At 41.5% G+C, this 26,852-nt stretch overlaps 1 protein-coding gene and 1 pseudogene across 13 annotated transcripts in view; both read left to right on the top strand.

The window, feature by feature from the left end:
- Nucleotides 1-934: 934 nt before the first annotated feature.
- The window catches only part of SAP130 (Sin3A associated protein 130), a 58,975-nt gene continuing 33,057 nt past the window's right edge, over nt 935-26,852 (top strand). For 2 of the 12 annotated variants that reach the window (XM_081142043.1, XM_081142042.1), the window contains exons 1-8: nt 993-1,147; nt 2,638-2,755; nt 9,528-9,763; nt 10,699-10,857; nt 12,055-12,166; nt 13,183-13,307; nt 15,128-15,252; nt 26,580-26,727. In XM_081142043.1, the coding sequence (XP_080998169.1) occupies nt 2,644-2,755; nt 9,528-9,763; nt 10,699-10,857; nt 12,055-12,166; nt 13,183-13,307; nt 15,128-15,252; nt 26,580-26,727 (1,017 nt within the window). In that variant the 5' untranslated portion in view covers nt 993-1,147; nt 2,638-2,643. Of the gene's footprint in view, nt 1,148-1,904; nt 2,340-2,587; nt 2,756-9,527; nt 9,764-10,698; nt 10,858-12,054; nt 12,167-13,182; nt 13,308-15,127; nt 15,253-26,579; nt 26,740-26,852 lie in introns of those variants that run through there. The other 10 variants (XM_081142050.1, XM_081142049.1, XM_081142044.1 and 7 more) reach the window with 9 other exon arrangements.
- On the top strand, nt 19,109-19,602 carry LOC308559756 (peptidyl-prolyl cis-trans isomerase A pseudogene; annotated as a pseudogene). Its single transcript has one exon. The product of its transcript is annotated as a peptidyl-prolyl cis-trans isomerase A pseudogene (transcript).

Genomic DNA, 26,852 nt, shown 5'->3' with positions numbered 1-26,852 from the left:
TAATTTGGGGGAGCATTTTGAGAAGGGTGGCAGGAACAGAACCCATGAAATGTGGAGACTGCCTAGTGGAGAGAGGAGGCTGAAGCGTATCACAGCAGTTCTTTCATAAGAAATCTGACGGGGAAGAAAGTGAGAACAGGAAAAGGCTTGAGGAAGGAAGGAGGAGGGGTATGAGACTCATCCTAGCGAGCAGTTACTTTACACAGCTGCGCATGACAGGAAGAAGGGATTTGAGCCGCATTTATTTCTTAACCAGTCACAAAACTCTAGGCCGAAATTACCACCTGGGAAGGCAGGAGGGGACGTAATGTCTACCATCGGATCCAGATTTGCTTCAGCGGCTTTGGCTAAGACCTCTACAAGTGTGTGATCTCCAGCCCTTCACCCCCACCCGCCGCCAACAAAACAATGCACCCCTTCGCTTCTCCGTAACCTGGAAAGCGAGCAGGTCCAGAGCCCCGTCCGCGCCAGAAGCCGCTCTCGGAGCCGGCCTGCCTTAACCCGGCTGCTCGGCTCTGGGAGGCACCCGGCACTGTCCCCAGGTCCGCGCCGACCTCCCGCGGCGCTCGGGCTCCGCCGTCCGGGGCGACCTCAAGGCGCGCGGGGAGCGAGCCTCTCCGGGAAGCCCCTCGGCCCTACTGTGGACCCTTCGCCCGCCGCAGCGGCCTCCCGGACCTGCTCGCGCGCCGCACTGCCCCCGGGGAAAACGAAAGCTACTGCCGTCGGCAGAAGCAAAGGGGCGGGACCCGCTCCTACTACGCAGAGGAAAAGGCAGAGCCGACCCGGGACCCGGACGAGGGGTGCAGCCGCCGCCGGGCCGCCCGGAAGCCCCGCCCGAGCCCGCCTCCGAGCGCCGGGAACTACGTTTCCCCAAGGCCTCCGCGGCCCCGAGGGGCACACCCGCCCGCTCTCCCGCTCTCCCTGGCGCTGACTGGCCCCCCGGAGGAGGGCGGGGCCTTCCCCAGCCAATAGATGAGGGGCTCGTTACGGCGGCGGAAGCAGCGGCGCTGGGCTGAGTGGTGGGGGACGGAGTGCTCGCGCCCCGGCGGCGGCGGCGGGTCCGGAGCCGAGGACGTCGGCCCCGCGGGCTGCGAGCGCACGGGAACGAGCTCGAGGCGGCGCGGCGGCCGCTCGGTGCAGCGCCCAGGTAATGGCGGGACGGCGCCCAGGAGTGGAGGAGAGAGGGGGGAGGAGACGAGGGGGCGGGGCGGCCCAGCCGGGCTGCAACGTCCGTCCCGCTGCGCGTCCCTCGGGAAGGGCAGCGGTGCTGCGTCTCCGGCGGCTCAGACCTCGGCGATGGGGCGAGCTGGGCACGGCGGTTGGGCCGGCGGGCGGGGCCGGGTCCTGCAGCGAGAAGGGGAGAGGTGCTGGGTTGACTCGGGCGGGCCGGGCCTTGGCGGGTAGCGGAGCAGCGGGGCGGGCGGGCGGGCAGCCTGGGAGTTTGGCTCCCGGAGCAGTTTAAAGTGACTCTCCACATCCGGGCCCTGCGCCCGCCGCTTTTGGACCCGGCGGAGGCGAGGCCTCCCGGCTCTCCGCCCCCCGCGCCCAGCGCCGGTCTTCCACGGCCATTGGCTCCGCCTCGAGGGGCGGGACTGTCGCGGCGGGGCTCGCGCCTGACTGGCTGGCAGTCGGCCGGAGGGTGGGACGGGGTCGGGACGCGCAGGTCGCGGCGGAGGCTGCGGCCCTCGAGTGACGCCCGCTGTGGCGCCAATGGGCGGGCAGGGGAGTTGGGGCAGGTTCGGGGAAAGGGCTGGAGCCGAGGGCGGCCCGCGTCGGGCGAGCGCGGGGGCCGGGCAGCGTCGTGCTCCCGGCGCCCCCCGCCGAGTCCCGTCCGCGACTCCGGGACCCGGCGCCGCCGCCGGCATGGGCCCTGCGCGGCAGCCGCCGCCCGGCGAGGTGCGGGCGGGGGGGCGGGCGGCGGCTGCAGGTAGAGAGACCCGCAGCTCCTCCTGGGGCTCCCGGAGCGCCCGTTCCCCGCTCCAGACGTACCTCAGGGACCCGAGGTGTCGGCAAACAGCCGTCGGCCCTCCGCGGGGGGCGGCGGGGCGGGGCGGGACCCGGCGGGGATGCCCGCAGAGCTTGGCTTCTGAGGGAAAGGGGGTAGATTGCAGAGAAGGCGGTGGAGGTCTCCGTCCCTCTGGCGGGGGGGGGGGGGGTCCGTGAAAGAGGGGTAAGAAGAAATCCGTAAATGGAGGCCTGTGAAAAAAGCTTTTGAGAATTCCTTTTGGAGCAGGTCTTAGTGTAAGGATTCTGGTTCTTAGGACAGGGCATCTCCCCTGCGATTCCTCCTCAGACATTCTGACGACAGCGCTGTTCGCCTTGGCGTGAGGGTTACACAGGTACATACGTACAGGATTCAGCGTGGACCTTTTCGTTTGGCATCCCACAAGTATTTACGGAGGGTCATTACCCCGAACACCATATAAACGATTTTGCTCTTAATCGAACTATGTACACCCATAATTACAGACTTTAGATAATTTCTGTACTGTATTTTGATCATAAGTAACTGTTTTAGATAAATGATGCTGCGTTTGCTTCTGAGGGAAGATATAGGTACTAAAGATGCTTTAATTTTTCATTATAGATTCTAATCTCAGAATCCAGTAATAACCATATGACTGTATGCATCTGCAGGTGGAAATGAGTTCTCAGCAGTTTCCTCGGTTAGGAACTCCTTCCACTGGGCTAAGCCAGGCTCCTTCGCAGATTGCAAACAGTGGTTCTGCAGGATTGATAAACCCAGCAGCTACAGGTGAGATGTATTATATTCTTCTATACTGCTCCCTGCTTCAAGAATATGGCCAATTTTCTAATACAGAAATTCCTTCTGGGATTTTAATGGATACTAGGTTATCAAGTTTAAAGACATAATACAATTCTAATTTAAATTTAAACATGGCTTTTTTCTTCCTGTTTTAATCACGTCATTCACATGTACTAGAACATACATGAAAGTTACAGTAAAGCATGCCTGCAAGAACTATATTTTAGATGTGTTAATGTGTTTCATTTAGTTAAGGCCCAGAAATATGGTAAGAAGAGCCCAAAGGTTATGTAAGGCATAGGTCTTGCTTTAGAGGCCAGGAATGCTGCTAAGTGTTCTACAATATGCAGGACGTGTCCTTACCCCCCCCCCCCCCAGGAAAGAATTCAATTGAGGTAACAGTGCTAAAGCTGAAGAACTCCAAATAGTCTTGTTCTCTTTAGATGGCAAGGAAAAAGCTGGCACTGCAAATTGAAATAAAGTACTCCTTTTTCTGTCCCTTTTCTTTGTTACCTGATTGCTATGTTCATTGTCATGGTACATGGTACCACTGTCTACTTATTGCTCAAATCAGGAACTCAGGCATCATCTTTTTTTTTTTAATACATTTTAATATGTTTAATACGTTTTTTCTTTAAGAGAGAGGAAGGTAGAGGGGGAGAGAGAGAGAGAAACACCAATGAGAGAGAAACATCAGTTGACTGCCTCCTGCACACCCACTACCAGGGATCAAGCCCACAACCCTGGCATGTGCCCCGACCTGGAATGGAACCAGTGACCTCTTGGTGCACGGGATGATGCTCAGCCAACTGAGCCGCACCGACCAGGCTCAGGCATCGTCTTTAATTGCTCTGTCTCTTGCCTATGAGCTGTGGCCTTTTGTCTACTATTTTCAGCCTCATTTTCCATTGCTTTGCTTCCCTTCTGCCAATTTAGTTTTTGTTACAAATTATTTTAGTTCTGTTTAGTCTCAAAGTAACTTTAAGCTACTCTATGCCTCCTACATAATAGTATCTACTCATATTTTCTGAACTCATGATAAAAAGTTCTTGACTTACCTTGAGAATTTATACATTCTGTTCCTTTTGCCACAGTCTGTCTTCTTCCTTTCCACACTTACTTATCTGGCTAATTCCTGTTGTTCTTGAGGTTTCTAATCAGATATCACTTTCTCCAGGAAGCCTTCGCTGACTCCCATCATCCTGAACAGTTGATTTAGGACCTAGAATGAAAGCCAAGGCCATGTCTGTCTCATGCACTTTTACTCTACAGTATAGGGCTCAAAGTAGTGGTCAACAAGTTCTTACAGAGCCACTTAAAAGTGCCTTACTCCTTAAGTATTTTTGACACTATTTTGTCTTTGGTGTAAGTTCACAACAGAATAACTTAAAAGAGCATAGCTAAGAGGAATATTTTTGTACCTCTGTTCTTTGTAAGGAATTATATTGCTCATTATAAAAGCTGTCAGCAATAATTGCCCTCAAATTTTGTTGAGAAGGAAATCGACTTAGACCAAAATTGTCTATAATTTCACTTCTGAACAGTGTGTTTTTTCCTCAGTTGCTTACCAAAAAAAGGAAAGCTTTCTGTAAGCAATACTTCCCTCTGCTCTTAATAGAAGAAGTAGTTTGGGATCCTGAGCATATCAGGATTTCAAATACATGTTCAAAGTTCAAAAGTATAGTTTACAACAGTTCTCTATTGCTTCAAGATTCTTTTCTAGTAAAAATAAACTGAAATCAAGAACTCGAGATGTCTGGAAGGAAATGATAAATGGTTCCAAAAAGAGCTTAATGGGAGGTGGTCAGTACATTATATCTTAATGGAATTGTCAAAAATTAAAGTCTTCCTGGACAAATAGATTTGGGGGAAAGTTAGGAAATGGTCCATTTCCCTTAAAATTTTAATTAGGGGGAAAAAGTCTGTTCAGACATTGGGGAAGATTAAAAATTGACAATGAGAAGACAGAAGTAAAACTATATTCACAAACAACATGCTCATGTATGCAGAAAATCCTAAAGAATGTTGGCAAAAAGCTGTCAGAACTAATAAATGAAATTAGTAATGGTTGCAGTATAAATGTTTAATATACAAAAATCAATTCTTTATTTATTAGCAAAGAACAATGAAATTTTCAAAGTGTCAGTTACAGTGGTGTCAAACAAAAAGCCCACAGAAAACTTAGGGACATATTAACGAAATATGTGTAAGACCTGAGATTACACTGCTGAGAGAAATTAAAGACCTGGATAAGTGGAAAGAACTGTTGTGTTCATATGTTAGAAAACACATTATTTTTTCAATAGTTTGTTTATTTTTTTAGAGGAGGAGAGAGAGAGAAACATCAATGTGACGCTGCTTCCTGCACCTCCACTCCTACAGGGGATTGAGCCCACAACCCAGGCATGTGTCCTGACTGGGAATCGAACCAGAAACTTTTCAGTGCATGGGACGATGCCCAACCAACTGAGCCACACCGACCAGGGTGGGAAACTCAGTATTTTTAAGGTGTCAGTTCTACCAAAGGGATCTGTAGATTCAAAGAAATTCTAACAAAAAATCCCATCAGGCTCTTTTGTACCAGTTGATAGCCTGAATGTAAAATTTTTGTGAAAACCAAAGGTCCTAAAATAGCCAAAGCAGTTTTGACCCAAAAAAAAAAAGAAATTTGGAGGACCCTGCTACCTTACTTCAAGACTTGTTATAAAGCTACACTAATCAAGACAGTGTGGTTTTGGCATAAAGGTAGAAACATATCATTGGAACAAAGTGGAAGTAGACCCACACTTAAAAGTCAATTGATTTTTAACAAAAGTACATAGATAACTCAATAGGAAAATGATTGTCTTTTCAACAAAATAGTGCCAGAACACCAAAATATCCATATGGGGGAAAAATGAACCTTGACCTTTACCTTTACCATACACAAAAGTTAAAATGTGTCGTCATGGACCTAATATAAAACTTAAAATTTCTAAGACAAAACATTGGAGAAACTATTTTGCCACCTTAGGGTAAGCAAAAATTGCCTAGGTCACAAAAAACACTAAAAGAAGCAACTGATACATTAAAAGTCACTGCTTGTCAAGACACCATTATCAAAATAAAAGGGCAAGCTACGGATTAAGAAAACAGTTTGCAATAAGTGTATCTGCAAAGGACATGTCTTTAATACATAAAGAATTCTTACAACTCAATAGTAAAAAGACAAACAGCTTAAATTTTTTTTTTAATGGGAAAAATATTTGAATAGACACTTCACCAAAGACCCTATTTTAAATGCCAAATAAGCACATAATAGATACTCAACAGAATTAACCCTCAGGGCAGTACAAATTAAAACCACAGCGAGAAAACTACTACACTTCCACCAGTATGACTAATATTAAAAGACCAACAATACCAAGTTTTGATGAGCCTATGGAACAAGTAGAGCTCATACATTGTTGGTAGAAACACAAAATAATCTAGCCAAACACAAATTTACTGTACAACCCAGCAATCCCACTCATAGGTATTTACCCAAGACAAATGAAAATGTATGTCGTACATAACAAACACCCTTCAGTGTTCATAGAAGTGCTATTCATAATAGCCCCAAACTGGAACCCCAAACTTTACCAGCTGGTGACTAGATAAGCAAAGTTTGCTTCACCCATGCAATGGAGTACTAAGCAATAAAAAGCAAACTTACTGGTATACACAGCAACATGGATGAGCCTCAAAAACATACAAAGAGAAAAGCCAGACACAAGGGACCACATATTGTATGATTCTATTTATATGAAATTCCAGAAAAGACAAAGCTGTAGTGATAGAATGCAGATCAGTGGTTTGTAAAGTAAATGTGGGAGTAAAGGGGCATGAATGAACTTGTTAAAGTGATGGAAAATGTTCTTTATCATGATTGTGGTATGGTTACAGTACTGTGTAATCATATTTAAAAGTTATCTAACTTTATACAAGGAATAAGTGCATTTTATGTGTAAATTGTAACTTTGTAAAGCTGATTTAAAAGTGGGAAAAAGATATGAAAATACACTTCACAAAAAATATATATGAATGGCTTATGATCACATAAAAATTCAACCTTACTAATCATGGAAATGATATTAAAACCACAATGAGATACCCACTAAAATGTCTGTGTATCAAGAATTGGTAGGAGTGAGGAGCACACTTCTGATTGGAACAAAATATCATACAACTACTTTGAAAAGTACTTTGACTGTTCCATAGAAAATTAAGCATTTACTTAGCATTGGACCCCAACCATTCTACTCCTAGGTTGTTGGTGAGAATGTTTGTAAAAAATAAAATCATTGAATTCTCTACCTTTATTAGAGTAGCCATTTTATTATATGTAAATTATACCTCATTAAAGTGGTTTTTTAAAATCAAAATTTATAAAAACCTGAATGATCTGGGAGAAAAGTCAACATACAACAAAATATTAAATATACATTAATCTTTTCACCTAGCTCTTGTACTCTTGGAAAAATTTTCCTAAGATAATTGAACAAGGACTCAAAGTACATATGGATGTTCATCCCAGAGATGGTGTTAAAAGCAAAAATTTGGAAATAGCACAAAAGCCCATTGTTGACATAATGATTAAAAAAGCTACAGTACGTGTAGGCAGTAGAATTCCATTCAGCATTTTATATGATGCGGAGCCCTGACTGGCTGACTGTGTTGGTTGGAGTGTCATCCAGTACACCAGAAGGTGGGAGGTTTGATTCCTTGTCAGGACACACGCCTAGGTTGCATGTTCCATCTCTGGGGTGTGAAGAGGCAACCGATTGATTTCTCTCTCACATGGATGTTTCTCCCTTCCACTCTCCCTAAAATCAATAAACATAAAAAATAATAATAAAATTATGCAGAATATTTTTTCTTAACACTCAGCAGTTTCATTCCTAGGTACATATCTAATAGAAATGGGTCATACTTTCAGCAAAAGACATGCAAGAATATTACTAACACTATTATTCACAGCAGCAAAAACTGAAAACTAGTTAAATGCCTATGGAACAGTAAAATGGATAATTTTGGTTTATTTATGCAATGTTGTATTATACTGAGGTTGAAAGACCTATGGCTATGTGCAGTAACATGATGAGTCTCATACCTATAAGTGAAAGGAGCAGGACACAGCAGTGGGGTAACATTGGTTCTGAGTCTACTTACATAAAGTTCAAAAATAGATAATAATAATCTCTAGTATTAGAAGTTGGTGGATATACCTGGGAGGGATAAGGACTGGAATTGGGCTGAACAGAGGGTTTCTGAGAAACCAGGAACGTTTTGTTTCTTGATCTGGATGCTGGTTACCCAGGTGTATCCAGTTTGTGAAACTTCATTGAGCTGTACAATTAACATTTGTGCACTTATCTTTATGAAGGTTTTATATCAATAAGTTAAATAAATAAAAACCCACCCAAAATTAAAGAGGTAAGAAGCATCTGAAGGTGCCTTTGGGAACAGCTTTACTTTCTTTATAGCTTTCCAAATAATTAAAAATTTACTCCATAAATACAACTTTTGTGTTCAGGAAAATAATACTAGTATTATTTTTGGAAAATGATAGACAAGAATGAGTTAGTATTTTCACATACTCTTCTTTCATTGCATTAGTTCCTTGATTTTTTTTAACTTAACTTTTAAATAGCTCCCAGTGAAAAGTCTCTTTCCCATCCCTGTCACCTAGTCCTCCACTTTCTTTCCCTTAAGGCAACCAAGATGCTTTTGGAGATGTTATCCATATACAAATTCAAGTCCATATATGTACATATATTTTATTGACTTTTTCACTGTCTTGCTTTTTATGTTATAGATTTTTCCATAAGAGTACCTAAAAGACTCCGTTTTGTTTTTATAGTTGCAATGGTAGTCTATTGTGGGTATACCATAATTTATATAGCAGTCTCCGATTGAAGGACATGTAGATTTCTTTCAATTTTTTTACTAGTATAAAAGTGCTGAAACCAATAACCTTGTACATAAGTCATTTTGTACATACGCTATGTATCTATGGGATACATCCCTGCAAATGGACATGTTGATTCTCGGGGAGTATGTGCATTGTAATAACGATAGAGATTAGCTTGTGGACTCTATAGGGATTTGGACTGAGAAATTTGTTTTGAAAATTTGTTCTTGGACGTAAGAGCTATGCTTAAATTATCTTTTTTTGGTTTGTTTAATGAAAGCCATTGTTTTTTTAATTCAGACTCTTCTTTTTTTTTAATTCTCACCCAGGGATATGTTTTCATTAATTTTAGAGAGAGGGGGAGAGAGAAACATCGATGTGAAAGAAGCATCGATCGGTTGCTTCCGGTACTCACCCCGACCAGGGATTGAACCCACAACCTAGGTATGTGGTCTGACTGGGAATCGAACCCTCATTCCCTCAGTGTGCAGGGTGATGATGTTCCAGCCAAACGAGCCACACTGGCCAGGGCTTAAATTATCTTTTTAATGTTAGTTTTTATAACTTTTTAAATAAATATTTCAAATGAAATTGTCTTATATCTTGTATTGCACTTTCAACAATTTGAGCTCATTTTAGGTAGTCAAGTCCTTTGTTTATAGGAATGGGAAAGCCACAGTATCCAAAACAAGTGTGACTTTTGGGTTTGATATCCATCAAGGGAACTTAATGCCCAAATTCTCCTTGTTAAAATCTTGCAAGGATATGGTCAGTTTACCAACACTGAAACTAACTGCAAGTGCCACTCTTGTATGTGCTGTTCACTAGTCAGCGATGAATCTAGTCGAGATGCTGAAGTCACTGCCAGGGAGCACATGGGTTCCAGCAGCTCCCTCCAGTCCCGTGAGGAGAAGCAAGAGCCTGTCGTGGTAAGGCCCTATCCACAGGTGCAGATGTTGTCCACGCATCATGCTGTTGCATCGGGCACACCTGTCACCGTGACAGCCCCACCAGCACACCTGACGCCTGCAGTGCCACTCTCATTTTCGGAGGGACTCATGAAGGTAATGGAGAGGTTTAAAGTTTCACATTGAACCACAGCTAAAGACTGGCTATACTATATCTGACAATTTTGACAAAGTTTTAGGCCGTTTCCTAGGATCATAGTTTTGACCTATCAGTTCAGCTTTCTTGGTACCTCAGAGTTCTCCTGTTCTGCAGTGCCTAGTCTTATGCCGCTGGGCAGCTGGCATCATAGGATCTTTTCCAGTATTCATTTGACACTGATTTTATTCAAGTTCTAGACATGCTAACTCAGTTTTTATTTTGGAGTGGCACTCTTCTCCAAGGTTTGGTTTTGTTTTAATTCTCATCTGAGGATATGGTTAGTGGTCTTTTTAAGGGAGAGAGAAAGAGGAGAAAGAGAAACATCAATGTAAGAGAGAACATCGATTGGTTGCCTTCTGTATATGCCCCGACCAGGCATCAAAGCGACAACCTCGGTATGTGCCCTGACAGGGACTTTCCAGGTGTGGAAGAATGCTCCAACCACCTGAGCCACCTGGCCAGCGCCAGGGTTTTGTTTAATAGCTTGCTAATTTGGGGGTATCTGAGAATATTGCCTTGTGTATTACCTTGTAGTTATATTTCAGTTAATGGGAGTTTAGTTTACTTCTGCCCAAACTTGGGGGAGGTAACCTTGTATAGAAGGATGTAGGCTGTGAGCCAGACAGATCTGGGCTTTATTCCCAGTTCTAGTTGTTGCTCTTTGTGTGACTTTGAGCAAATGACTTAGACTTGTTTTGCATGTTTCCCCATCTGTACAATGGAAATGCTAATACTTCATTGGAAAAGCTATGATGATGAAAGATAAACATGTAAGGCTTCTGGCATCTTTCTTGGCCATCTCCAGGTTTGATTTGTGTACTTTTAACTTTAGAATGAAATGTATCACTAGTAAAAAGCTATTGATATGTTTCATGTGGTTTTCTCTTTGCAGCCACCCCCGAAGCCCACCATGCCTAGCCGTCCCATTGCTCCCGCTCCACCTTCTACCTTGTCACTTCCCCCCAAGGTTCCAGGGCAGGTTACCGTTACCATGGAGAGTAGCATCCCTCAAGCTTCAGCCATTCCTGTGGCAACAATCAGTGGACAACAGGTTTTTTTCCTCTTAATTTGCTGATTTTCAAACTGAGGTGCCAAACTGTTGATCGTTATTTATTGAATGCCAGCAGTACCTTAGGCAGTGTCCTAAACAAAAAATTAAGTAAAACGGTCATTCACACCTGCAAGGGGAAGACAGTAGGTTTGAGAGAGGGATAGCTACAGGCACTAAAACCAGTATGCACAGTGGTCTTGGTCATTTAGCCAGTAGGTATTGATCATCTGCTGTGTGTGAGGTGCCACCCTCAGTGTGAGATACAGATCTAGATAAGACAGTCCATGTAGCTCAGAGCCCAGTTGTTCTTGCTTGTAGGTTCAGAATTCTGGTGGGTTGAGAACAGTCTCACAGCAGTAGTGCTTTTCTAGGTTTTTTTCTGAAGACAGCAAATGTGTATGTTTTGGGCTACTGGCGGGTTCTCTCAATCGTGAACAGTTAATTTGAAGTCTTGTGTTTTAACCTAAACAATTTTTTGAAAATGTTATCCTGCTATATAATATGTATTTGATTTATTTAAATATTTTAAATTACCAATGAAGAAAAATGAATCTCAAAACTTTCCCTTCAAGTTTTCAAGAAAAAAACTTGATATTCCAAAAGAATGGACTGTGTTTTCTTTTTGTCACACTGCTGAGTACTCCCAGAAGTACTAAAACCGCCCCTCCCCCCCCCCCCCCCCCACACACAAACACCTGAGAAGCCACTAGCATTAGGGTTGGAAGAATGTGAGGAATGGGTGTTTAAGGGGTGAGCTAAAGAACTGGTAGGGGTGTAGCTGCAGGATGCTACTGATACTTAAAAACATCATAAAGAATGGATGACTGCAGTGGCATGCAAAGGAAATGGTGAGAATAGGAAAAACTAAATTTTTGACCAAGACAGAAAACAAGCGTGAAAGACTAATGTTGAAGGTGAATGTCCAAAAGTGGACAAGTCACTTGTGTCATCTGTCACAGGGATCTAGCCACTAGCTGGTTGATGTGTCCTCAGTCACTTACCATATGGCTGCTGGCACAGGTCATCATGCAGTGGGCTGTGTAAAAAAAGCTAAATGTCCTTTCCCTTGGGTTATGCACTATCTGAAAGGAGCAGCCTGACCTACACTTGGAGGCAACTGACTTCCTAGAAGCAAAGTCTAAGCACCAGTGGCCGAGACTAAGCACGTAAGGTAACATTGCATCCTGCCTCTTGCAGGGCCACCCCAGTAACCTGCATCACATCATGACCACAAATGTACAGATGTCCATTATCCGCAGCAGTGCTCCTGGGCCCCCTCTCCACATCGGAGCGTCTCATTTACCTCGAGGTAAAGACTACACATTTTGTTCAAACTCTCAAAATGCAGTTATACATTTGGTAGAAGATATGGTTACACGAAACATACCCATAATCAGCTTATTAAAGTTACAGGACAGTAGAAATCAGCGTAGTGCACATTTTTAGCATAGTCTAATATGTGCTTATTATAGTTGCATTACAAGTATGTGTGTGTATGTGTGTGTGTATAAACTTAAAGCAATTAAGATTTTTAGTGTAATTTAAAAATTGTCAGTCTTCATTTTTAATAAATTAGTTGCAGATATTAATGCTGCATATGTTTGAAGTTTAGTGATAACAGTTAATCAAAATTTTTTACTCACATAGCAGTAAGGTAAATTTATTCTTACAATTAAGTTCTAAGAGGTTGTGAGGATTAAATTTAATGAATTTTCTCAACTACTTGGTTAAAAATTGTTACCTTCTAGTGGAGAGTATAAAGTCATTGCTTGCAAAATTAGATTAACAAATACAGAACCAGGTTTACTGGGTCATAACATAACTTAGTTTCAGCTGAGGCTCACAGATGGCAAGGGGTCTGCGTAAGATCAAAACTATTTTCATGAATATTCTAAGACAGCATTTGCCTTTTTCATTGTTGACATTTGCACTGATGTTGCAAAGGCAGTGGTGGGTCAAGTGAACGTTCACTGTCTGTCTGGTGGTGGTTAACTGCTGGAGCCTTGGCCTGAATCGGCAGTGGCACCAGACCAGCTGTTCATTGTGTCCTTCTTTGTTGCAGACTTGCAGTTAAATTAACAAAAAATGGCCAGTTTCATTTAAGAATGTCTTTGAAGAAGCAATACAGATTAATAAACTTGTTAAATCTCAACCCTTGAGTGCACATTTTCTTCATTTTCTATGTGATGAAATAGGAAATATATGTAAAGCACTTCCACTGAATACTGATATTGAGTTTTAGAAATTCTGAATATTTTCCCAGGGAACATAATGAGAACTATTTAAATTTTGAGTCTACTAATGAAAAAAAAATTGTTTTTCCAGGTGCAGCTGCTGCTGCTGTGATGTCTAGTTCTAAAGTAACCACAGTCCTGAGGCCGACTTCCCAGTTGCCAAATGCTGCAGCAGCTCAACCAGCAGTCCAGCACATCATTCACCAGCCAATCCAGGTACGTCTAGGGTGTGGGGAGTCAGCCAGTAAGTATGAATACCTTCTCTGAGTCACTCATTCTACTAGGCACTGTGAGAGTTCTTTGACCTCAAGTGACTTTCAGTCTAGTTGCCAAGAAGTAGGGAAGGTTGAGGTGTATACAGTGTCCTCTGATCCTTTGTAGGAATTTAGAAGAGGTAGTAAGGGAAGGCTTTTTTTTTTTTTTTTTTTTTTTTTAATCCTCACCGGAGGATATGTTTTTTATTGATTTTAGGGAGAGGAAGGGGGAGGGAAAGAGGGAGAAAGAGAGAGCCGTCCATTGATTGTTACCGGGGATTGAACCCACAACCTTTTGGTGCATGAGACGACACTCAAACCGAGCCACACCAGGGCAAGGCTTTTTGTTAAGATGAGTGGTAAGGAGGATTCAGAGAAGTGTAGAGGAAGTGAGGGGGCCAGTACTGTGAACAGTGGCAAGGAAGACAAGGATGGTTGTGTACAATGTTTAGTAAAGGCTAATTAGAACTGAGGGGCTCTAATTTGGATAGGAGTTTATGAACCCCTAAATGTTTTATGCACATATGTATACTTTTTGAGGAAGATGGTCCATGCCTTTCAACTTTTTTCCAAGGAAATTTGTGGCCTTAGTACTCCTGAAGTATAATGCATTACTAGGTGATATTGTGGTGTCTCTAAACTGAGAACTCTAAGATGTGGAGTGTAAACTTGATTTTGTACACTGCAGAGAGCCACTACGTTTTTTGAATACAGTAATGTATGGTCAAACAAATATCTATGAAAGCTTAACCTCCCTGAATTACATGAAGGAGATGGGAATTCAAATACTTTTGGGGGCCAGATTGGTAATATGTAAAACCTCTTGGTTTAAGACAGTAAGGAAAAGTGCTGGGTAGTACATGTCCATCCTAGAACTTTTTAATTAAAACAAAGGACCACGCTAGCTAACAAAACATTTGGAAACTGATTAGGCCCCCCAGGAGGATACGTGGGAGATAGGGAGGATTGGAGGAGGAGGAGAACTGAGACAAGGAGCTCGCCAGCAAGGAAGGCAGTGCAGCAGCCCTAGTGTGAGACAGGCTACACCCCTGGGCACAGCAGGTAAGAAGTTGGAAGATGAAGCACAGAGATCAAGTATGGGTAGAGTTTTCAGAATTAAGTACATGTAATAAGGTCAAAAAAGAGGAACCACTGAGAAGAACTCAGATGAATGAATTAACAGTGGACAAGCAGGTGAAGCCGTCAAACTCGTTCGTCAGCTGAAGATTTTACACACGCAATGGTAAGGGAAGTATATCCATGTGAAAACATCCAGAAAGCATCTGGGCACCCTGGATCTTCTGCCAGCAAAGAATACTATTAGCATGTGTTTGCCTAAGTACGCCAACTTAGATGATCTGGGGGTTAGCAGCTCTGTCCAGTGCTGAGGGGGCCCTGTGTGGAAAGCACTTGGTTGTGTGGTAGTGTAAAATGTCTATACCAGGAGCAGCCACAGGTTGGTTGGAATCCTAGGTTTGAAGGGTTAGGTCCTAGTTTGTATTAACACAGTAGGGCAGAATTTAGAATCTAGTTGTATTTGGAAAGAAGGGACTTGTGTCTTACCCATCAAAAATTGGATTTCTTTCTTACAATTCCGCCTCTTATTTTTATAACAACATACCCAAAAAGAGAATTCTTTAATAAGAATGGTAAGAACTTATTATCATTTGGACATTAACATACTTATTTGAAGGTTCATGTTTCAGTTATACTTTCAATGTTTAGCTTACTATATTTTGCTTTTTGTTTTAAATGAAATACTTTTTTCTCTTCTCTTGGTAGTCTCGTCCCCCAGTGACCACCTCTAACGCCATCCCGCCTGCTGTGGTAGCGACTGTCTCAGCCACCAGAGCGCAGTCTCCAGTCATTACTACAACAGCAGCACATGCTGCTGATTCAGCACTTAGGTACGTTTAGGGGCCCGATGATCAAGCCATTCTCCCTTCTCTCCCTTGTTCCTTTCCTTCCTTAATTCTTTCATCTAACTCAGTAAATATTTACTGAGTCCTTTTTTAAATGAATTATATAGTATTCTAGATACCGAGGATAAAACAAATTCCTGCCTCAGAGTTTCTATTTTTAGGGTCTGGAGACATACAATAAGCTATATATATATACTTTTTTAGATGAAGAAAAGCATTTTTGGGAAAAATTAGGTAGGGTGAATGAGCGTAGGCAATACAGGTCATTTAATTTTTCATATATGGTGATCAGAGAGGGCTTCATTGATAAGAATACATTTGGAACAGAAAATTGGAAGACATAATGAAGTAAACGATACAGCTATTGGGCTAAGAGCATTCCACAGTGGGAACAGGAAGTGCAAAGATCCTGAAGCTGGATAATGTTTGCCACATAAAAGGAGCAGCAGGAGATTATTTTAAGAGGTTACAAGGTCCCCAGATCACGTGGAACCTTATAGCCCACACTAAGGATTTGGACTTGGCTGGGGTGCATTGGGGAGCCTTAGCGGAGTTTGAGTAGGGTAGTGCCATGATCTCAAGTTTTAGCCATATCAGCCTGGTTGCTGGATAGAGTAGGCTGTAGAGAAGCAAAGTTGGAAACAGAGAAATTGGTTAGAAGGGCATTGCAGGAATCCAGGAGAGATGATTGTTAAAGGTAGAAAGACCTGGTTAGATTCCAAATAGAATTTTGAAGATAGTTGAGAGAATTTCAGAGGAACTGCGTAGGGGACTATGGAAGAAAGAAAAGTCAGGATTATGCCAGCACTCAGCCTGTGCAGCTGGGAGGGTGGAGTTGCATTAACTTTTCAGATGGAGAACAGTGGGGGGGATAAGTTTTGGAGAAGTAGTCCAGATCTTTGGTACTGGGTACTTTAAGGTTGTACTGACTTCTGAGCACCCAAGTGGAGATGCTGAGATAGGTTAGTGTAGGAGTCTGGAGTCCAGGGAAGAGTTCTGGAGTCAATGGTCTAGGAAGATAACAGATGAGGAAGAGGTTTGTGAAGAAGATGGTTCCTAGTTGAGACAGCGGCAGGGGGAAGGAGTGTTCATGGGAGAACCAAGGTTCATTGGAGCAGGAAGATAAGGGTATATTCAGAGAAGAGGTTGTACAGGGGATTTTGCTAAAGATGAATTGTTAGTCCAAAGTGTACAGTGGAAGGGTTGGGTGTTGAAATGGGAAGACGGTGTAATTAAAAGATATACAGAGCAATATAGGGATAAAGTCTATTGATGAAGGATGATCTCTGATGAGGCTTGTGAGTGACACTATTAGGGATGAAGACTTGGTTATATTTGTCTTCATGATCCCCAAGCCATATTGTGGTGCTGATGCTATAAAAATGTGGTTGAGGAAGGCAGGGGGGGATAAGAGTCTTACCAGGAACACACAGAGTTGCGGTGGTCTTTCTTGATTCTTACCACTGGTTATGTGGATGTCATGGGAAACCTTTGGCAGTAGAAACAAGAAGTGATTCACTAAACAAAAGAGGTGTAGTAGGTATGAGTAATAGAGCTGTCAGAAACTAGAGACTCTCCATGGGACTCGATTACCAGTTGGAGGCAGGAGAGAATAGATTGGGTGGGTCTGAGATGCCATCTTGATTTCCTCCTTGCCAGACCAAGTACATTGAAAGGAAAACAAGGGAAAGAAAGCAGGTTTTAGAAAGAAGGTTGTGTTAGGTTACTGAGTTTCTCTGGGACTATCAAATGGTTGTGGTTAATAGGTGGTTGAAGAGATGATGGGTTTGGAAGTTGTTGTTACGTGAAATCTGTGATGTATCTGATTCTATCCAGGGGAAATGAATAGAGTGAAAAGAGGGCCTAGAACCAAGCTGAAGAAAACGTTTAAATGCACAATAGTGCCTAGGACTGACTTTAACCATTAGCTCTATCATTTATTAGCTGTGTGACATTAGGCAAGTTTTGCAGCTTCCCTGATTCTTCGTATCCTCATCAATAAAATGAGGACATTTTACTTTCTTGGTAATTGAATATGTTGCCTGAGATACAAAGGAACACAACTGCCCAACGTAATATAGACTGTGTAGTCATTTTAACTTTACATTACCTTTAAAAAGTTAATAGATCCAGCCCGGCCAGCGTGACTCAGTGGTTGAACATCAACCTATGATCCAGGAGATCGCAATTCAATTCCCAGTCAGGGCATATGCCTGGGTTTTGGGCTTGATCCCCAGTGAGGGGCGTGCAGGAGGCAGCCGATCAATGACTCTCATCATTGATACGTCTCTCTCTCTCTCCCTCTCCTCTCCTCTCTCTGAAAATCAATAAAAATATGTATTTTTTAAAAAATGGTAATAGATTCAGATGGTATGATGAAATTCAAAAGGTGTAAATGTGTGTACAATGAAAACTAGGGCTAGATTGTTTTTTTTTAACTGTTATTGGAGTATCTATTTTTTCCAGTATGTAGAGTTTTTAATAAGAATGGACATAAAATTTTGTCAGATACAGTTTCAGCATTCATTCATACAACAAATATTTATTGTGTACCTATGTACCAGTCAATGCTCTTAGACATTAGAAGTATATTAGAAATACATTAGAGAATTGAACAGACTTACATAACTGTGATAAATTTCTAATATTGAACTTCCTTTGAATTCTGGAGATAGAAAGTTTAAACAGACCATTTTCCAGAGAAGAAGTAGAATAAAATTTCTAAGTACTATCCCAGAAAATCACCAGACCCATATTATTTCACTGAATTCTACCGAACTCCCAAAGACCAGATAACCAATGATAATTAAATTGATTCAAGACAGAAAAAGAAGAAAAGTTTAAAAAAAAAACAAAATTTAAGTGGTAAGTGGCTGTTAGATTCAATCCTTTCTGCCAGTATTTGATCTTTTTTTTTGTTTGCTTTTCATTACCTGGTGGAATGAAATTCTCTATCGCATTCAAGAGGGGCTTGTAGGATCCTGTGGAGTTGGGCAGGCACAGCCAGGGCTAATTTGTAGTGGGTTGGGGTTTCAGTTCCACCCCACCTGTGGGGACAAGAGTTGATCCCAGGCCCACCTTGGACATGTAAAGTTTTTCAGCCACCCACGGGGGGTGCCTCAGCCTGAGTTCTAAGCTCAGAGAGCAACATGGATGTGAGAGAGAAACATTGGTTAGTTGCCTCCTATACATGACCAGGGATGGAACCTGCAACCTAGGCCTGCTCCTCCCCGGAGGCCCCACAGCCAGTACACCCAGTGGACAGCTTCAGATCACGTTGAAACACCACCCAACCACTTCCACAACAACACGCTGAAGGGGCAGACTCAGTGGGCACCAGAGCTCTGCCGAAGTTAAGTCCTGCTCTGTGGGGCAGGTCCTGCACAGCTGATCCTCCTTGTTTGTCAGCAGTGGCAGCCAGTCCTTGCAGTGGATCGGCCTGGGGTAAATCCCTCCAATTGATATGTCAACAGCAGTCAAAGCTCAACTGCAACAGGAAGTATATACACAACCCACCTGGGCAGCATAAAAAAAAAGTCAGAAATGAAGGATATACTAACTGAAATAAAGAGTAATTTACTGGGAATCAACAGAGTAAGTGAAGCCAAGAATAAAATCAGCCGTTTGTTATATAAGGAAACAAAAACACACCCAATTAGAGTAGCAAAAAGAAAAAAGAATCCAATAAAATGAGGATAGTGTAAGGGGCCTCTCGGACAACTTCAAGCATACTAATATTCGCATCATGGGGGTGCTGGGAGGAGAAGAGAGAGAGCAAGACATTGAAAACCTGTTTGAGGCCTTGCAGACGACAATGCACCGGAGCCACCCATTCCCATCCATGGTGAATCCCACCATGTTCTTCAATATCACTATTGCCAGCAAGCCCTTAGGCCCCATCTCCTTTGAACTGTTTCTAGACAAAGTTCCAGAGACAGCAGAAATCTTCCTTGATCTGAGCACTGGGGAGAATAGATTTGGTTATAAAGGTCCCTGCTTTCGCAGAACTATTCCTGGATTCATGTGCAAGGGATTCATGTTCACAGCCACAATGGCACAGGCAGGAAGTCCACCTATGGGGAGAAATTTGATGATGATAATTTCATCCTGAAGCAGACAGGTCCTGACGTTTTGTCCGTTACTAATGCTGGACCCAACACACATGGCTCCCGGTTTTTCATCTGCATTGCCGAACCTGAGTGGTTGGATGGCAAGCATATGGTCTTTGGCCAGGTGAGAGACGACATGGGTTTTGTAGTAGCCTTGGAACGGTTTGGGTCCAGGAATGGCAACACCAGCAGGAAGATCACCATTGCTGACTGCGGACAACGCTAATACATTTGACTTGTGTTATATCTTAACTACCAGACCATTCCTTCATCATCTTGGAATGTTCCATAATCTTCATGGTCTCACTGCAATTCATTGGGTTCCATATTTTCCTTACCCGTTCCAGGTTTAGCTGGATTGCAGAATTAAGTTTATGATTATGAAATAAAAACTACACAACAAAAGAAGAATAAATAAAAAAGAAAAAACCTATTTGAAAAAGTAATGACAGAAAACTTCCCTAACTTGGTGAAGAAAACAGAAATACAAGTCCAGGAAGCACAGAGAGTCCCAAACAAGAGGAACCCAAAGAGGCCCACAGCAAGACACATCATAATTAAAATGCCAAAGGTTAAAGACAGAATCTTAAAAGCAGCAAGAGAAAAGCACTTAGTTACCTACAGGGGAGCACCCATATGACTGTCAACTGATATCTTAAATTTTTCAGGCCAGAAGGGAGTGGCAAGAAATATTCAGAGTGATGAAAAGCAAGGACCTACAACCAAGATTACCCAGCAAAGCTATCATTTGGAATCGAAGAGCTTCCCAGACAAGAAAAAGCTAAAAGAATTCATCACCACCAAACCAGTGTCACAGGAAATGTTAAAGGGTCTTATTTGAGAAGAAGATCAAAAACACGAACAATAAAATGGCAATGAATACATATCTATCAACAAATGAATCTAATGTCTAATCACTGGGGTGTACACCTGAAACTAATAATGTATGCCAACTGTAATTGAAAACTAAAAACAATTTAGCCCTGGCTGGGTGGTTCAGTTGATTGGGCGTTGTCCTGTGCACTGAGAGGTTGCAGGTGCTTCCAGTTAGCGCACATGTCCAGGTGTGGGCTCAATCCCCGTGGGGGCATGCAGGAGGTAAAAGTAAAAAAACGGGGGGGCCTTATAGGACTAATTTTTCAGTTTTTACATACTTCAAATCGTTTCCCAGATATCCTATACTTAAGCAGTAGTTTGGCTGATAAAGAAATGTTTTGGTTTATGTTTTCTTTTCTTGAATACTTTATAGGTATTTTTCCTCTGCCTTCTAGGGCTGGATAATGCTGTACAGAAGTCTGAGGTCAGCCTGATTTATTTTTTTTAAACCCTATAAAAGGACCTTGGTATTTTTGCCTGATTGCCTAAGATTCTTTATCATTGAATTCCAGCAGCTTTACTAGGATATGTGTCGTAGTGACCAATATGTAACATTTTGTTCTGTAACTTGGTGTTCCTTTCTGATGTGCAGCATAAAACATGTTCATTCTACTCTATTTTATTTGGGGGGCATCCAGTTGTGTCTTTTTTGGATCTTTCTTCGTGACTTGCTTATATAATTCTTTTAAACTGTTTTCCCCGTTCTGCTTTTTCATGATCTTCTCTGCCCCTTACTGAGTTTTTAGCATTGTTTCTCAAGTTCTACTTCTAATTTTGCCTTCATTTCTGAAACAGCTGAATGCTTTTCTTCTCTCTGTTGAGCTCTGTGCATTTGTCTTTTACTGCTGTCATTACTTCCAGTGAACTCTTACATCTTTACTTTGTGTTTTCATTTCATGGGAGCAGTTGTGTTGCCTCTTGAATCTTGGAACCGATCTGGGTCCTGCTTCACTGCCAGCTCTCACTGTTAAAACGAGATTGGTCTGTGCCAGAGTATGCTCCTTTGGAGAATTATAAGTTACAGCTGCAGAAATCCTCTCTCCATTGGCTTCTGTGTCACTTGGTTATTACTACCTTTGGCAGTTCTGCTACCTATTCTGTGGGTGGAGTTTTGCCGAAGATGGAGGCTGCATTATTATATTTGTTTTCCTTGTTACTATTCTCTAAAAAGAGAAAAGGCCATAGTGGCAGTCTCTGCCTGTAGTACTTGTCCTTACTCCAAAAAAGTCAGACGGGCCTGGCTGAACACTGGAGGTGGTCCCAGTTCACATGTTGTAAATTAACCCTTATTTTCTGTTTATGTCCAGTTTCTAAATTGAGTCTGTATCCCTAGAGTCACCTTTGAGGCCATTAAAAACACAAAACTGATCAGTGGGACAAACGGTATAGTGATTAGGACCACATACTTGGGAGCACTTTTTAGCTGGCTGACCGTCATCTTTTGGACCCTTTTGGGAAGCGGCGGGGGGTGTTCTGCTATGGACTCAAGGATATTTGATTTGTTCAAAATCCTTTTTTCTCCCAGTTGCTCCAAATATGGCTAGTGAGAACCCATTCAAACTGGCTCAGGTGCCCATTTGATAACTTCGGTTAGTCTGAGTACTTTTTTCTTCCTAGTACAGAATGAATCAGGCTCTTGCTTCCCTAGTCTTGAAATCAGCCATTTTTCCAAGGATTCTTGGTTCGCGAACGTTAGTGGGAATAGCATTTAGAACCCAAGATCTGAGTGCTAGGGGTACACATTGCTTCTTAGATACCCTAGCTTTTAGACTGTTTCTGTAGACAGAGGTAGTCAGTATAGTAAAGACAGGTCTTGGTACTGATATTTCCAAACTTAACAGTACAGGTTTTTTCTTGTGTTTTTCAGTACAGGTTTATATTTGTGTATCTCTCCTCTTATATTGAAAACCTTATTTCCTAAAGACAATATAGATACTTGGTTTTTTAAATCCATACTGTTAAAAAAAATAGTTTCAAAGTAACATTTCAGAGTCCCAAGTCCATTTGTCATAAATTAACCTCTTGTTTTCTGTAGATTACTACTAATAGTAAGACGACTAAGTAAAAGGTGAAGGTTTCTTCACATTCTTTTTGTCCTCAGACTAGATCCCAGTGAGTAGAGTGGGAATATGTTCACAAGTTACTTGAAGTGATTCTTTTCCCTGTGGGATATGAAATAACATTTTCTTTTTCCTAATTTATATTCACATGTTTTCAAAATATAAACATGAAAAAAGGTCACTTTCTTCTCTATCCCACAGATACCAATTTTCCCTTGGTCCTATCCCTTTGCTTTCTAAGATAACCTGATATTATTTCTATTGTCTTTCCAGTCTGTGCTTATTATAGTTTAATACATAGTTATGATTATTTGTTTATAAATTTGTTTTTCATTTTAGGATTTGCTTTTTGAACTGTTTGAAATATGGAAAGTATGGATTTGGTTCAGAAATCAAAGCTAATGTAAAGATGGATTCACAAGTAGCCCTGTCCCCTTCCAAGTCACCATCCTCTTGGTGGGCTGCCTTTTATCATCTCTGATTTCTCCTCAGAGGTTCTTTTCCATGAGAAGAAGTATACACACAGAAAATCACATAGATTTTCCTTTTTCCATTCCTTTGTTACAGGAAATACAGTATGTTACATTTATATATACTGTTTCTTACCTTGCCTTTTTCTCTTAAGAGTACAGTAAACCCTTGATTTGTGGACCTCGATTTAACAGGCTTCAGATTTAACAGAATTTCTGGTCCGTATGTCATATGTGAAAATTAACACCCTGTTAATTTTAAAATGCTTTTAACCAAGACTCGCTTATAATTAAATTTATAGGTTATATTTTTTTTGTTATCAATTCGCTGTTATTTTTAACAAATTTTAGTGAATAGGCCATATGTTGGGAAAAACACTGCAGTAATTTTGCCAACATAAATAAATGTTAAATATCTACAACTGTAGTCTACATGTTTAAATCCAATAATCAGTGCTTGTAAACAGCGTTGGGGAATGATGAGCACATGATCACACCGCATCTCGAGGTAACTGGTTCTGTTGTGGAGTGACTTTCTGCAGCAGTTTTAATACCTGCTGTGATGTTCCCGCGTCCGCTAAGCCACGCCTCAGCCATGTGCATTGTTTTACTCGCAGTGACTGGTGAATGCATGCATTTACTAGACCTAGTCAGTATAAATTTAAAATTATAGTAACACATAGAAAACTTTTCTGTGAAATTAAACTTTTCATACATAATTTTAATTACACAAACGTGCCTACATAAGTGAAAAACAGGTACACTCACTGTCAATTTTTTAACAAACACATTTGGAAAACCTACTTCATTATATAACGGACTTTAGGGTTTAACGGACACCCCCTTGCCCAAATTAGTTCAGTATATCGAGGTTTAACTGTATTCTGTAGATGACTCCAGATCAGTACATAGAGGGATCTTTCTCATTCTTTTGTCTGTGTTGTGCCCCACCTTAGGGTGGAGCGGACATTTTGGAATATGCTATTACATGTCTGTGATGGTGTTCCTTGATGGTATATTTGTGGACGTGCTGGGTCAAAGAGTAAATGCCTCAATTTTCTCACCTAAAAAATGGCGACAATACTTATTTCAGAGATCATTGTGAGGAGTAACTATATACTGTGTGTAAAGCACTTAAAACATACCTGGCATGTGATGTGCATTATGTATATGGGGTGGGCACAAGTAGGTTTACAGTTGTTTGTATGGAAATAATTCAGATAAATAATACAACAATAAATATCATTGGCATACTCACAACTGTAAACCTGCTTTTGCCCGCTACTGTATATTAACGCATTTTTCATTATAGTGAATGAAAATCCAAGACAGTATGCTTTCAAAAACACTTAAAAATATCTAAATACTTAATACAGGGTGGGGCAAAAGTAGGTTTACAGTTGTTCGTATGGAAATAATACAATAGTTAGGAATAACAATATAAGTAACCATTTGTGTTTTGTGTACTCACAATTGTAAACCTACTTTTGCCTCACCCTGTCTAAAGATTCTTTTGGGGGTATATTTTTGTATGAGCTGGACCTTTTAAAGTATGAACGTGTTTAAGTTTTAATTAAGGAGATTAATTCCAGGTGATTCTGTTGGCATTGTTCTTTGTTTAAAGGATCTTCAAAATTGTTTCCATAATTGGGTTCTTCTATCCTGAAATTTGTCACTATTTAATTATGTAGACATGTACCTCTCGCAGTGTTTTTCATTGTCAATGCTGGGTGTGCCTGGCTTTCATGGCACTGTGTTTGATGGCCTGCGTCATCAGCTGTTGAAAGTCCAGTCTCCAGTAATACGCTCTTCTCAGTGAGTTCCACCACCTTCCGTAGTCACGTCTGTGGCCAGGCTTTCAGCTGCCTGTGAGCTCAGGTGATGCACCATTTAGTTCTCTGTCTGAGGAAGAACGCCGTCCTTCAAAGCTTTACTCACCACTGGCTCACTAGCTCTGATTTTGAAGCCTTTTGAGAAGGGATCCTTACAATGAAAACCATTGCTTAGTTTGGACACATGAAGTCTTAGTCAGGTTGTCACCTTTACAGCTCAACTTAACCCATTTTCTTCTCCCTACTTTATATCACATGGTTCCAAAATATAAAAGCATAAAAAGGTGTACAGTAAGGAGCGCCTCTCTCCTCTGCCCCTCATCCACCAGATTCCTGTGTACCTTTCCCTTTGTGAGGTAACCTGTTAGATAGTTTCTTAGGTATCCTCCTAGTGTTTCTTAAATAGTTAAATTCACATGCAATTTTTACTTTTATCATTTTACACAGAATGTTGTTTATAACTTTGATGTTCCTCTTTTTTTTTTTATCATATAACAACATACATTGAAAACTTTTCAGTATATAATCTCATTGTGCTTTTAGTAGCAATAACAGTGCCCATTGTGTAGATGGATTTGAGGTTGTTTCCAGCACTTTACTACCATAAATTATATTCTAGTGAATAACCTTGTATGTAGGTCATTATGCATGTGTGCAAGAATATCTGTAGGATGAATTCCCAGAAGTGATCAGATAGTGTATGTGATTGTAATTTTGATACCTACTGTCTAATTACCTCCATTGAGGTTTATGCCAATTGACATTCCTTCCAGGATGTTTGAAAGTGCCTGTTTCCCTACAGCTTGAGTAGTGGAGAGTGCTGTAAAGTTTTCTGGATTTTTGCCAAGCTGATAGGTGAATGATGATATCTCAGAGTATTTTAAATTGTATTTTTCTTCGTATGAGTGAGAGTATCTTTTCTTTGTTAGGGGACCATTTGTGTGTGCTTTTTAGCAGATTATTCTTATTTTTGCCTGTTTTTGTTGTTGAGCTCCTATTTTTCTCATTGATTTCTAGGAGCTCAGGATATTCAGATGATTACACTTTCACCTATGGGTCTTTTGACTTTGCTTGTATGTTTTGCTATGTAGGAGGTTTGCTTATTTGTTTACAGAGTTAAATTTACTGATCTTTTATAGCTTGTAGATTTTGAAAGCTCTTAATAATTAGGTATTCTGTACTCCAAGGTTATAAAAGAATTATCTTTTTTTCAGGTACTTCTTAATTTTCTGTTAAGTCTTTGGTTATTTTTGTCTTTATCCTGGTACACTGTGTGAGGTATGAATTCTGTTTTATTTTTTCCAACTAGCTACGTAATCTTCCCAGCAATAATTAATTAAAGTCAGCTCTTCCCCCATGACTTGAGATGCCAGCTTTGTTATACTGTCAAGTGTTCTTGCTATCACTGAGTTTCAGTAGCTTGTTGCCAGTTAATGTGACATGTGGTTTGCGTTCATATCCTTTTAAATCATTAGACAGTCACAACTAGTTTTTTTATCATTTGATAAGAAATGGTGTCAAATTGCATGGGGTCGGAGCAGTCAGTACTCAAGGGTCACCGGTTAAGCTGCTATTGATCAAGGTTGTCTGCAATCTTCCCTGATAAAAGTGAAAACTTTGCTGTGTGTCTTCAGCTTTGTCCATATAGTGCGGTATGTTTATTACAATAATGCTTGCTTGAGATTGTCATAGAGCATTGATTAATTATATGGAGAATACTGAGAATGACCTAGGTTTAATTTATTCAGTTTATAGTGCATGTTGCTTTTAAAATGCGGCTCACAGCAGTTTCAAAAGAAAAATTGGATGGGCCATTTACTTCCCTGGTTCAGCAGCAGACCTCAGAGACTTCTGGAAAAAAACAGCTCTAAGACTGTTATCTCGTACAAGGTAGTGAATGGCGTTAATGCCTGAATTGTGTCTGGAGACAAGTTGTAAATCATCATGTCTTTTCTGTCTTTCTAGTCGGCCAACTTTGTCTATCCAGCATCCACCATCTGCAGCAATTAGTATTCAGCGTCCTGCCCAGTCACGGGATGTAACAACAAGAATCACACTGCCATCCCACCCTGCGTTAGGGACGCCAAAACAGCAGCTTCATACCATGGCTCAGGTAAAACCAGAGGTGAAGAACCATCTTTACGATTCTTCTGGGGGTTAAAACGAGAATTGCGCAAAACTTGCTAAGAACCTGGCAATATTGAAGGCAGTGATTGCTTTTGAACTGGCTTGAGTGGC

The sequence above is a fragment of the Miniopterus schreibersii genome (genome assembly GCF_964146895.1).
Source record: "Miniopterus schreibersii genome assembly, chromosome: 7".
NCBI classification, from domain to species: Eukaryota; Metazoa; Chordata; class Mammalia; order Chiroptera; family Miniopteridae; genus Miniopterus; species Miniopterus schreibersii.
Note: the sequence above shows the minus strand (reverse complement) of the source record. Positions and strands in the feature narration are given on the sequence as shown.